Below are 13,872 nucleotides of genomic sequence, written 5' to 3'. Positions count from 1 at the left end.
ACACATTGTTGCATCTTGGGGAACTTTTTTTATACAATACAAACGCATGATCAATACACATAAAAGTTATGGAGTGGAAACAATTTTACTTGACATTCAATAGTGACCTTGACCTTTGGCCTACAACCATGGGTCATGTGCGCGACACAGTCTAATCATGAGGAACATTTCTGTGTAGTAATAAACAAGCCTTCAATGCAATTAAAAGATATGAAGCAGAGATAATTTTTTACTTGACCTTAAAATGTGACCTTGACCTTTAACCAGAAGCACAGATCATGTGTTGACACATTGTTTCATCATAGGGAACATTTACATGTAGCACTAAGATAATCCATCAATGCAGACAATTTATCTTGACCTTCAATAGTGACCTTGACCTTTGACCAACAAGCATAAGTCATATGCGTGCATAATTTACATATTGTTTTCTATTTACATACCAAGTGTTAGAATTACTTTTTAAGTAACTGCAGGATCTAGATTTGCGGATGGCAGACGGAAGGAGGGCCATTCATATAGTCCCCTCTGGTGTTCCATCAACAGAATCAGCAGAATTCCTCAGGATACATGACTAAAAGACTCAGGGAACATATCATTCAAAATTCTGTTGATGTTAAAACATGAAAAACGTGCGTTATCCCTAAAACACAGTTTCTGAAAGTCTACTAACTGTACTCCCAGCAATTGTTAATAACTTGTAGTCGTATCCGCAATCAAATGGTACCAGCGTTACTTTATACATATCGTCTGCGTATTCAACCTCCACCCGATCCATTGTCGTCGGATAATCTTTGTTTGGATACGCAATAGGAATTCTAAGGTTTTTAAAATCCGTGTCAGTCTCTGAAATATAATAATATGTTTCTACTTAAATGTGTATGATATGATGATAATAATAATAATAATACAGTCAAATTGTGATATCTCGACTTCGGTTAGTTTGATATTTCAATATGTCAAGTTTCCTAGTCCCTAGTAATTTTTGTCCTTCTTAGTTTAAATAAATTAACTATGGATATCTAGATTTTTTATTTCGATTTTTTCGTTATCTCGACTAAATTTTCAATCCCCAACTTTAAAATTTACTCTATTTTGACATCGATTATCTCGAGTTGACATCATCTGTCTGCTAAACGAGGAACGAAATACAGTACGCACTTGTATTTGCTCATTTGTTGTCTGCTGTCGGAGGTGCCAAAATCAACATGTGCGGTTATTCACTCAATGATCCTGATTATGACCCGAAACTAATTAACTGGGGCTCATGTGTCATTAATTATTTGTAAGCTGTGTAACACATGAAATGAGTAATTTGTATTGAATTGTGTCAAAATTGAGCGAATCTAATCGCATTTATAAACACCAAGAAATACGATTCTGTCCGATTAACATCGTTCTGACACATCAGATATTCTTCACGAATAATCACAAAAACAGATTAGATATATCTCTCAGTATTGTCAAACTGCTGAGTCATGTTAGAGGGCAGGAGTCAAGAACTTGCCCAAGCCCCCGTCGAGCAATTCAAAGAAGGGCTCGACAACCAAGCCGCGAGGAGTTCTCTGTATGTGAGTGCACGGGTTTAACGTCTTTTTCAACAATTTTTCAGTTATATAAACAACGGTGTCTACTTGTAGCAGTGAGCACAATGCCCAATTTTATATTGCTGCCTCACTGGAATATCACGCCGTAAACACTTGTCATGATACCCCACCCAGTCACATTATACTGACACCAGGCTGACCAGTCCTAGCACTATCCTCTTAATGCTGAGCGCCAAGCACCATATTTTACGTCTTTGGTATGACGAGTTGGCCTGAACACCGAGAGTTCTAGAGAAGGAAATGTGATTGTACAAATATACAGTTTTTTTTCTAAAAAACGTGTTTTTATCAAAACAAAACTTCATTACCCCACCTACCAACCTACGTTAACCTTACTTCAGTTATCTCGATTTTACGATATGTCGACTTTTTTCCATGGTCCCGAAGAAGTCGAGATATCGAGATTTGACTGTAATAACAATAATAATAATAAACATAATAATAAGAGTTACCTGTTTATAAATCACATATGTCCCCATTACGGACTGTCCCATATTCAGTTCCGTACTCATCCGATGAAGTTCAAAAACTACCTTACTTGTTTTTTCGGAGGCCACTTTCAGTTTTGAGATCACTGTGATGATGACTCCCTGCAACTTATCTCAAAAGCAGTAAAGGCCATCTACTGTCCACAGACAATCATCCTATGAAAACTGACTTTTGTGAAACCAAGCATTCTTTAGTTATTGCGCATTTGGCTTAAATTCTAGCATTGTGGCCCTCAAATACAAACCATAATTTAGGGCGACAGGACACACGGCTGAGTTAAAAATAAAAACGCTGATAAAATAATGTTACCCATATGCATACACTAACATTTGGGTTTTGCAGATGACTGTATGTTTAACTTTAGTTATTCTTTCCTATTTGGTATGTGCAGATGTTTGTTTTCCTTGGTGTTCTGCATGGCTTATTACCCAGATAGACTGGAAATGTTTTACAATTAAATAATCAATAATGCTATATCCTTAAAATGATCCATATCAATAGTTTTGCCTTCTATACTGTTAGCTTGACACCCCATAATTCCAAGAAGTATGGTGTATTGCACGCAAATTATATTGCTTGTGTATTGGGGGATGCTATGTTCAGCAAACATGTAAAATTGTTTAAGTTGTTTCATACATATATTGTAAAGTGTACAGAATGTTAAGGCATGAAAATCCATTTATTGTTATTAAGTAGGAGTAGTCTGAAAATCAATCTATCCATCAATTCAGTTTATAGAATTCAGTAATCTAGTTTCTCTCAATATTTGAATTTCACATTAATAATTTGAGTACTATACCTGGACAGAAGTAAATTAGTCTAAGTAAGATAGAAGATTCCGACTGCAAGATCAAAATATGTTATTTCTCTTAGCAAAGAACTGATTAGCTTAGTAATTTATGCTATAAATTTGTATCTGAAGAGGTTTCATTTATACACATATTTCTGTAATGCACAGATTTGTAGTTCTTATATCACAAGTTTTTTTCTTTACTTACATATGTTATTTAAGAAGAAAGAGCAGCATGAAAATTATCAGATTCAAGTTAGGTTTGAAATATGACAAATGCTTCGGACAGTACTTAGATAATGGGTGAATTAAAAATTTTGTCTTTGAATTGCCGCGGCCTGAATGGAAATGACAAGAGAACTGATGTTTTTAAATACTTGAAAGACAAACAGTATCATATATATTGTCTTCAAGACACACATTTCACAAAACATCAAGAAAAATTTATTTACTCCCAGTGGAATAATAAAGGTTACTTCAGTTTTGCAACCTCAAATTCGAGAGGGGTAGCCATTTTATTTAATAAAGAATTTGAACATACAGTACATAATATACATAGAGATGATACTGGCAATTTCCTAGCTATGGATGTAACAGTTGATTCAAAAAGAATTTCACTTGTCAATTTATATGGCCCAAATCAAGATGAGCCGTCTTTTTTTAAAAATATTTTCAGTTTAATTGATAAAATAGGTAACGAATCGTACATAATTTGCGGAGATTACAATATGGTTTTGAATCCGTCTGTGGATTATTATAACTATAAACATGTTAACAATAGCAAAGCTAGATTGAAGTTATTAGAATTCGTTGAATATCGGCAACTTTTTGACCCATTCAGAGAATTTTATCCAACCAGACAAAGATATACACGGCATCGTTCAAACCCATTACAACAAGCACGCTTAGATTTCTTCCTTGTTACGGAAGACTTGTTACCAAGTATTGGAAAAAGTAATATTGAATCCAGCTACAAATCAGACCATTCTACTATAACTATGAGTATTAAGTTTACTACAACAGAACATGGAAAGGGTCTATGGAAACACAACAATTTACATTTACAAGATACAGAATACATTGATTGTATTAAAAGAAAAATAAATGAAGTTAAACAACAATATTGCTTGCCTGTCTACAATTTAGCAAATTTAGATGAGATTCCCCTTGATGAAATTCAATTTGTAATAAATGATCAGTTATTTTTAGAAACTTTGCTAATGGAACTCAGAGGAGTTGCAATCTCATTTGGTGCCTACAAAAAACGAATGTCTGATAAGTTAGAAACTGAATTAAACTCAAAAATAAACAAACTGGAAGAAAATTTAAGTGAACATAATATAGAAGAACTTGAAAATTTGAAAACTGAGTTGAAAATTATCAGAGAGACTAAGTTAAAAGGACATATAGTGAGGTCAAAAGCCAAATGGGTAGATGAAGGTGAAAAACCATCCAGTTTTTTCTGCAATTTGGAAAAGCAAAATTATGTAAGCAAGATAATTTCAAAGATTGAAAAAGAAGATGGTACGATAATTAATTCTCAAAGTGAAATCTTGAGTGAAATAGAAAACTTTTATAAAACGTTATACTCTAATCGTGACGATAAACTTTTGAATGTCAGCCTTGAACAGATTTTTGAAAATGTGCCAGTTAATAAGTTAACTCCAGATGATAATATTAATATAGAGGGTAAAATAACCTACCAAGAGGTAAGTAAAATACTCTTAAATATGAAAAATGATAAATCCCCTGAAAGTGATGGTTTTTCTGCAAACTTCTTTAAAATGTTTTGGAAATATCTTGGTCATTTTGTAGTTCGCTCTTTGAACTATTCATTTGAAATAGGTCAGTTATCGGTTACTCAGAGACAAGGCATAATAACTTGTATTCCGAAAGCAGACAAATCAAGACATTTTCTAAAAAATTGGCGACCTATCACCCTTTTAAACACTGTATACAAAATTGCTTCTGGCACTATAGCAGGCAGAATAAAAACAGTTTTAAATAAATTAGTCAGCAGTGAACAAACAGGATTTGTAAAAGATAGATATATAGGGGAAAACACAAGACTTATCTATGATATTATGCACTATGCTGAAGAAAATCACATCCCAGGCCTATTATTACTGATTGATTTTGAAAAAGCTTTTGACTCTGTTTCTTGGTCCTTCATAGAAAAAACTCTTCACTTTTTCCAATTTCTGAAAGTCTTGTCGAATGGGTGAAATTATTTTATACAGATATACAATCTTGTATATGCCAGTGTGGTTTTTTTGACAGAATTCTTCAGTATTGGCCGCGGCTGCCGACAAGGAGATCCCTTGTCGCCTTATCTTTTTATTTTGTGTACTGAGATTCTCATACAGCTTATGAAAAATAATAAAAACATTAGAGGTCTAAGAGTCAATGGAGTGGAACATTTACTGTCACTTTTTGCGGATGATACATCACTTATATTAGATGGCTCTAATGAATCACTAAATGAAGCATTGTCAGTGTTAGACTTTTTTGCAAGTGTATCTGGCCTTCAGATCAATTATGAAAAAACTCAGGTGATCTAAATTGGTTCTAGAAAATTTAGCTCATCATCCATCAAAACCAAATTCAAGCTAGATTGGGGAAAAAGTAGTTTTCAACTGTTGGGAATAAAATTTCATGTGGAATTAGAAAAAATGATTGCACTTAATTATACTGATAAATTAAAGAACTTAAAAACTGCAGTTAATTTTTGGAAGAGAAGAAATCTAACTCCAGTTGGAAGAATTACAGTTATAAAAAGTCTCTTATTGCCATCGTTCAATCATTTATTCCTTTCCCTTCCAGATCCAGGTGATAAAATACTGAAAGAACTAAATAATATTTTGTATGACTTCTTATGGAATGGACCAGCAAAAGTTAAAAAATCTGTTATAACTAAAGATTACGTTGAGGGAGGACTTAGGATGACAAATGTTGAGTGTTTCATTAAAAGTTTAAAGATAACTTGGATTAGGAGAGCAATAAGAACTGAAGGAAAATGGATATCTATGACCAATCATATGTTTGACTTACACAAACTTATAAATTGTGGTAAACATTATGCTGATAAAATGATTAAAAAAACCACCAACATGTTTTGGAAAAATGTTCTAAAATCATTTTCAGTTTTTATTGAAACTGTCCCTGTTGATGACATGCAGGCCTTTTTAAAATGCCCGCTCTTTTACAACCATAATATTTTGATTGGAAACAAGAGCCTGTATTTTAGATCATGGTATGAAAAGGGCATAAGGTATATCAATGACTTGTATAAAAATAATAAATTATTAACAAAGGAAGAATTTGAACGTAAAACAAATTTACAAATAAATAGTTTGAATTATCTTGGTTTAACAAAAGCTGTACAAACTTTCCACAAAAACTGAATCTTAATCCAAAGTCACTGAAAGATGAAGTGTATATTCATTATCCATTGATACCATTACCAGCAAAGACGCTACTTAAAACTGCAGCCGGGTGTAGGGATATATACACTTTGCTTAATATAAATAAAGATTATCCGACAAGTCAAACTAAATGGATGGTAGATTTTTCTTTTGAAGATGACAAACGGAAGAGTATTTATAGTAATCCTTTTAGAGTAACGAAAGATAGTAATATACAGTGGATGCAGTTTCGAATTTTACATCGTATTCTACCAGTTAATAAGTATTTAAAAACCATAAACCTTAAAGATTCAGATCGTTGTACTTTCTGTAAAACAGACATTGAAACAATAGAACATCTTTTTTGGAGATGTAAAGAGGTTAGAAAGTTCTTTGATGTTTTATGTACCTCCCTTGAAAGTAAACATGTAGAAGTAATTTTTGACGAGACTAGTGTGTTATTTGGAGTTGATAATGTTCCCAAAAATATAATAATTCTTTATCTTAAGAAATTCATATTCACCTGTAAACTTTTAGACTGTAAACTGTCATTGGCTGGATTTTAAAGGTTTTAACAACATCATTTTAATATACATAAAGCGATTGCAGTTAAAAATCAAACATTAGATTCTTTTGCCAATACTTGGCAAATAATACAATCTGTAATAAGCTAAGGAATCTCAGATAACTATGTATTAAAACTGAAAATTTTTCAAACTGGGCTTGATTATAGAAGTTAATATATAAGTCTGAAATATGCTCTTTCTGATAAACTAAACATTATATATAATATAGGTTCATGTGAACGAAGTTTTGAAGTTAAGTTGTCATTTGTACAGTGTCGTATTGGAATTATACTCTTTGAAATATTTGTTTGTATCCTGTATTAAAAGGTATGACATTATGTGAATATTTTGAACTTGGCATATTGTCAGTTCATCAAGACATAACCTTTGACAAATTTTTAATATGATGGCTTGTATATGTAATATATATGCTATATACATGTTATATGTATATGATATGTAATATAAATGTAATATATAATGGTATGATATTATGCTGTATGAAATATTGTAAGGTATGGAGGGGGATGGTTCCCCGACCCTCACATATCAGTTTGACGGGGAGAATAAAGTTCATGTGAACCAAAAAAAAAAAAAAAAAAAAAAACATTTGTTCCTATCACATATACATGTAACCCATTTTACCATTTTCAAGGCAACATATAACATACCATACAAAAAGCATTTATCCTGACATTCAACACTGGACATGTGACAATATCAGCAGACAGTCATCAGCTATAGATTCAATATGAAAAATTTTTTCTTAAGGTTGGAAGTGCCCACGTCAAACCCACTCCACCCCAGAAAACTGTCAGCGCTTTCAAACGAATAAAATATTGGTCTGGATAATAAGAACATGTTTTGATACAAATTAATGCACAAGCTCTATCTAATTCAAAATTAGCATTTTGTGTTATGCATGTCATAGGCCGGCAGTGCCGGGTAGCAAAATTAATACTATGTAAACTGTCCATCTGTGACAAGGCAGGAAGTAATTATCCGGTTAAATGTAGTTGAAAACGAACTAATTTTGGTATTCAAATAAAAAGCTCTTTTAACACTTTCAGCCACGAATATATGGGTATTAGCACATTGAAACTCTTTAATAATTTAATAAGTGTGATTTATTTCAGATTTGCTTAAATCATTTCCCAGGGACCTGCGTGGTCGGGTTGTCAAGACCAATTACTTCAAAACACTTACCTTTCTCCACTGGGGTTAACAACCCCCGTTTTTGGGAGACTTCATCTGGCTTAAGAAAGGCCAGCTGTTAAATCTATATATCCAACAAACCCTTACATTAGACCTGGAGAGGTTCCTGGAGTATTCATCGACAATAAAAACTGACAAATAGTTTATACATAATTTATTTTAGGTCGATTGTGAAGGAAGTTCTACAACTTATATTAATCACTCTCGACACGTCATTCCTGATGGAATCCATCGCCATGAGGGAATGAGAGAAGGGGCCAGTTTCTGCCCTTTTAATGCTGAGCGCCAAGCAGGGGAGCCACTGGTACCATTTTTCACGTCTTTGGTATGACGCGGCCGGGAATCGAACCCACGACCTCCCGCACTCGAAGCGGACGCTCTACCACTAGGCTATCGAGGCGGTTAAACTGACAATTCGCCACGTGACCTTAACTTGAGGCGATGTAACTCAAACTCAAATAAAGCACTGATGATGATAATAAAAATCAAATAACAACACACTCACGAATGTTTGCTATTGGTGACGTCTGTGCAACCTTCAGTTCATCCACATAAAAGTCAACAGTACCATCTTGATTATGAACATATGCTTCATATAATTTGAATGACATAACATTATCATTAGGCCATCTAGTCTTAAATGCTGCCTCCAAATCAATACATCTATACGCCCAGTCGCCATCCCTTGTGGAAAAAAAACAAACAGAATGTAAATTACTTTTGAAATATCTCTATGGCGCAGTTTTACTAGGATTAGGTGAAAGTCTCAAAAACTATTATCATGGTAACCCACTAAAACTATTACAGTCCTCACAGGAAACCAAACCCCGCAACATCTTATACCTAAGGTAATAGCAAGGCAGTATCAGTGTAGCAATATCAACCCTAATACTCTAACAAGATTAAGGTTTAGGAGTATATCATTAAAACACAGAAATATTTGATAAACGAACAACATTTTTTAATTAGCAGCAATAATATTTATCTGACCATTACATATGGTGCCATATACTGTCCTATACAATGGGCACTTTTAAGTATTCTGAAAAAGTTTTCCTTTAAAAATGAATATCATTTGTAAAGAAATAAAAATAAAATATGGCTGAAAACTACGTTCAACATCGTTATGTGAAATTTCAGCACTGAAATGAACAAACATATTTAACAGATGTTTGATAATGAAGAGTTTTAAAGGTTTTTAACTGTCCAAAATGTGGACTCTTTTTGCAGACTTTTTCTGGAATTAAATGCATATATCAGTACAATGATAATGCTTTTATAGAGCAATATTTATGTTTTAAATGCTGTTCAATTTTCATGTAAAACAGCCCTTTCTTTCTATGACATGGTGTCGTTTGAATTTTTTCTCAAAATGTAAGGTCTGGTCTTGCGCATGCCTTATCACATCATTATAGGGCACATTTGTTATTTTAAAATCCCTTGATGAATGGCAGAGTTATTGACCGGACAAGAAACAGACTCTGTTAACCTTTGATTTCTACATGTGACCTTGACCTTGAAGCTAGGTGTCTCCATCTTGCACATGACCCGTCGTCTCATTATGGTGAACATTTATGCCAAGTTATTCCAAATCCCTTCATGTATGGCAGAGTAACAGCCCGGACAAGAATTTACACGCACACACGCCTAAACTGACAGACACACAGACGGATAGACAGTGCGATTTTAATATGCCTACCATCGGGGATTGAAAAACGTAATGGATTATTAAAAAGGAAGTAAGTTTACTAGTAAGTGTTTATTTAAATAATTCACAATTTTATTGTTAATTACTCACTTCCTTATAACTGACATGGTGATCCATGCATGCCTCAAGTTTTCGTTGTTGTCCTTGAACTTAAAGAGAATGTTGTCATGGTCAAGGCCTCTAGCAGCGATGCAAAACTGAAATTGTCAGAAATATCAATTTATCAGCAGTTTGCTTGACGCTAGTCTTTACAACGTCAAATCAAAACTAAAAAAAAAGATATTGACTGAAGTCAAATTATCAGTATTTATTTCGAAAGCCGAATGTTGACAATAATTGTCCTCTTATGTTGAGATGAATATTAACTATATTTGACATCAGTTTACCAGCCTTCATTTTGTAAGATTGATATTGACTATATCTGACATCAGTTTACCAGCCTTCATTTTGTAAGATTGATATTGACCATATTTGACATCAGTTTACCAGCCTTCATTTTGTAAGATTGATATTGACTATATCTGACATCAGTTTACCAGCCTTCAGTTTGTAAGATTGATATTGACTATATCTGACATCAGTTTACCAGACTTCATTTTGTAAGATCGATATTGACTATGACATCAACTTCGTGAGATAAATATATACTGTAACTTACATCAGTTCAACAGCCTTTTAAAAATCAATACCTAATAGAATTGGCATCTAGTTCGTGCTATGAACTTTGGGGACCTCTATGGCTAAGTGGTTAAGATCGCTATCTTCAAATCTCTTGCTCACTGATGTGGATTTGACCAGCACTTGGGATGTAGAATTTGTCATGTGAGGAAATTGTCCAGCTTGGTAATGGAGAGTCATTGGTCTACCGAGGTGCCCACCCGTAAAGAAATAATGTTCGGAGTGGAATTTAGGGTCTTCCTTAACCATGAAATGCTGAAACGTTGCTATATGATCTATAATTGTGTGGGTGTAACGCTAAACCAAACAAAAGTTGGCAACAGTTAAGGTGTCTTTATTTCGTGAAATTAATATTGACTTTAACAGACATCCATTTCGTGAGATTAATATTGACTCTGTCTGTCATCAGTTAAACAACCTTTATTTCGTGAGCTAAATATTGTCTATATGATATCAGTTCACAAGTCTCTAAATTCGCGAGATTAGTATTGACTAGAACTGCCATCAACTTCATGAAATGAATACAGACTGTAACTCATAACAGTACACCAGTCATTATTCCGTGAGAAGCTGTACACCTGGGGTTTTGTTTTGTTTGGGATTTCTGTTTGTTAGACCAGAGTAATGACCCTTCATTTAGTCAATTATATGAATAGATCGAGGGCATATAGATTTGTAACGCATGTATCTCAAAAAGTAATCGACTGTGATTCGGAAAGCATTAAAGGATTGTTACACAGAATGTGAAGTTGTGCACCTTGTGTTCTCTTTGGTTTTTCCCTCAGTCAGACTAGAGTAATGGCCCTTGGCTTGGTAACATATACACATTTGATGTTTAAAAGATTGTGTTGCACTTATCTTAAATATCATCTGACCCCCAAAAAAAACAAAACAAAGTAGATTTAGTCGAAATATACAATAAAGGTATAAATGTTTGTTTTCCATATATATAAAAAATTATTTGATTTAGAGTCATAAAATGTCAGACAAGTGTAAAATTGTGAACCTGGTGTTTTGTTTCGGGATTTCACTTAGCAAGTCCAGAATCATGGTCTTTGACTTAGTAAAAAATATAATGTTTCACCTAGAGGCATTCCTTACCCTGGAAGACTTAAATAACATTTAAAACCAATCTCATTAGAAGCTGCTAACATATATTCATTTACATAAAAATGGGAGGTAATTTGTCATAAATTCAGTCAATATTTTCCTAAACTGATTGTCCAAGTCCATGTGATGGCATAAATGAAATTTCAAATCAGTACCTTCACTAGTTACGGAGATATACATATTTTAATTTGAAACAGAGGGAGGTAATTTGACATACAATCCGTCTATAGTTATCTACCCAGACTGTCTCAGTCCAACTAATGACAATAATATATTTTCAAATGAATCCTATAAATACTTACTGAGATAAATCAATTTTATTAAAATCAGGGGAGGTAATCATGCATTGGTATTTGCATGTAGAAGATACAGAGTACAAGCCTTTACAACAATATATTAGAAAAGTAAGTAAAGTATAAATTTCTTACCATGGAAGACATAAATAACGTTTCAAACCAATCTCATTAGAAGCTGCTAGGTGTATATTCATTTACATAAAATAAAGGGAGGTAATTTGTCATAAATTAAGTCATTTTTATATTCCCTGATTGTCCAAGTGCATCTGATGACATAAATGAAATTTCAGGTCAGTATCTTCATCAGTTACGGAGATATACCCATTTTAATTTGACATAAAGGGAGGTAATTTAACATAAAATCAGTCCATAGTTATCTACCCTGATTGTCTTAGTCCAACTTATGTCTATAATGAAATCCAAATGAGTCCTATAAGTACTTACTGATATTAATTCATTTTGATTAAAATCAGGGGAGGTAATCAGATATAAAATAACTCCAGAACCTATGACTGAATCTGACAGATTCATCATGGAATCCAAGATTTATTGTTGTTGAAGATATTTTGAAGTCTCTGTGGCTACAAAAACCAAAATGGCAAATTTTGCCCTTTAAGAGGCCATAACTCTGGTGCCAATACAAGTTGTGTGCAAGTTTGATTAAAGTTGATTGCAAAATGTGGTCTCTATCGTGTTCACAAGCAAAAAAATAGCAAATTTTGGCCCTTTCACATGATGGGATCTGGCCATTTTTCGAAAGGAACCGAGATATTATGCCAATACAAGTTGTGTGCAAGTCTGATTCAAATTGATTGCAAAATGTTGTATCTATCGTGTTCACAAGCCAAAACTGACAAATTTTGGCCTTTTAAGGGGCCATAACTCTTGAACTCATGATGGAATCTGGCCAGTTTTTAAAACATTGGTGCAGGAGTTATGCACCTTGTGTCATATGATGAAGGTGATGATGTGGAACAACTACTTCAAGTTTGAATCAAATGCATTTCGTAATAACTGCGATATAGTGAAAATGCATCAAAATTAACCTTAAATTCTAAGTAAAAGGGGGCATAATTTATGAAACATTGGTGCCAGTGTTATATACCTTGTGTCATATGATGTGGGTGATGATGTTGAACAACTACTCAAGTATGAATTAAATCCATTCAGTAATAACAGAGATATAGTAAAAGTGCATCAAAACTTTAACCTGAAATCCTAAGTAAAAAGGGAGAATAATTCATGAAAAATTTATGCCAGAGTTACGAACCTTGTGTCATATGATGTGGGTGATGATGTTAAACAATTTTTTAAGTTTGAATCAAATTCATTCAGTAATAACAAAGATAGAGTGAAAGTGCAGCAAAACTTTAACCTGAAATTCTAAGTAAAAAGGGAGAATAATTCATTAAAAAATTGTGCCAGAGTTGTGCACCTTGTGTCTTATGATGTAGGTGATTATGATAACAATTATTTTAAGTTTGAATCAAATTCATTCAGGAATAACAGACATAGAGTGAAAGTGCATCAAACTTTAACCTGAAATTCTAAGTAAAAAGGGAGAATAATTCATTACAAAAATGTGCCAGAGTTGTGCACCTTGTGTCATATGATGTAGGTGATTATGTTGAACAATTATTTTAAGTTTGAATCAAATCCATTCAGTAATAACAGAGATAGAGTGAAAGTGCATCAAAACTTTAACCTGAAATTCTAAGTAAAAAGGGGGAATAGTTCATGAAAAATTTGTGCCAGAGTTATGAACCTTGTGTCATATGATGTGGGTGATGATGGTAAACTATTATTTTAAGTTTGAATCAAATCCATTCAGTAATAACAGATATAGAGTGAAAGTGCATCAAAACTTTAACCTGAAAATCTAAGTGAAAAGGGGGGATAAATCATGAAATATTGGTGCAAGAATTATGGCCCTAATGTCAGATAATTGGGTGATGATGAGGAATAACTATTTTAAGTTTGAATCGAATCCATCAAGTAATTACAGAGAT

The 13,872-nt window shown here is 33.3% G+C and overlaps 1 protein-coding gene across 1 annotated transcript in view; it reads right to left on the bottom strand.

Annotated features, from left to right (window-relative positions):
* LOC123560682 (fibrocystin-L-like) overlaps positions 1–2,409 on the bottom strand; it is a 67,514-nt gene extending 65,105 nt beyond the window's left edge. The window contains exons 1-2 of the mRNA XM_053516952.1: positions 2,406–2,409; positions 674–846 (exon numbers count right to left, since the gene is read on the bottom strand). Coding sequence (XP_053372927.1) covers positions 674–846; positions 2,406–2,409 — 177 coding nt within the window. The remainder of the gene's footprint in view (positions 1–673; positions 847–2,405) is intronic.
* Between the last annotated feature and the right edge of the window lie 11,463 nt (positions 2,410–13,872).

This window comes from Mercenaria mercenaria, chromosome 10 (assembly GCF_021730395.1).
Source record: "Mercenaria mercenaria strain notata chromosome 10, MADL_Memer_1, whole genome shotgun sequence".
Lineage (NCBI taxonomy): Eukaryota > Metazoa > Mollusca > Bivalvia > Venerida > Veneridae > Mercenaria > Mercenaria mercenaria.
Note: the sequence above shows the minus strand (reverse complement) of the source record. Positions and strands in the feature narration are given on the sequence as shown.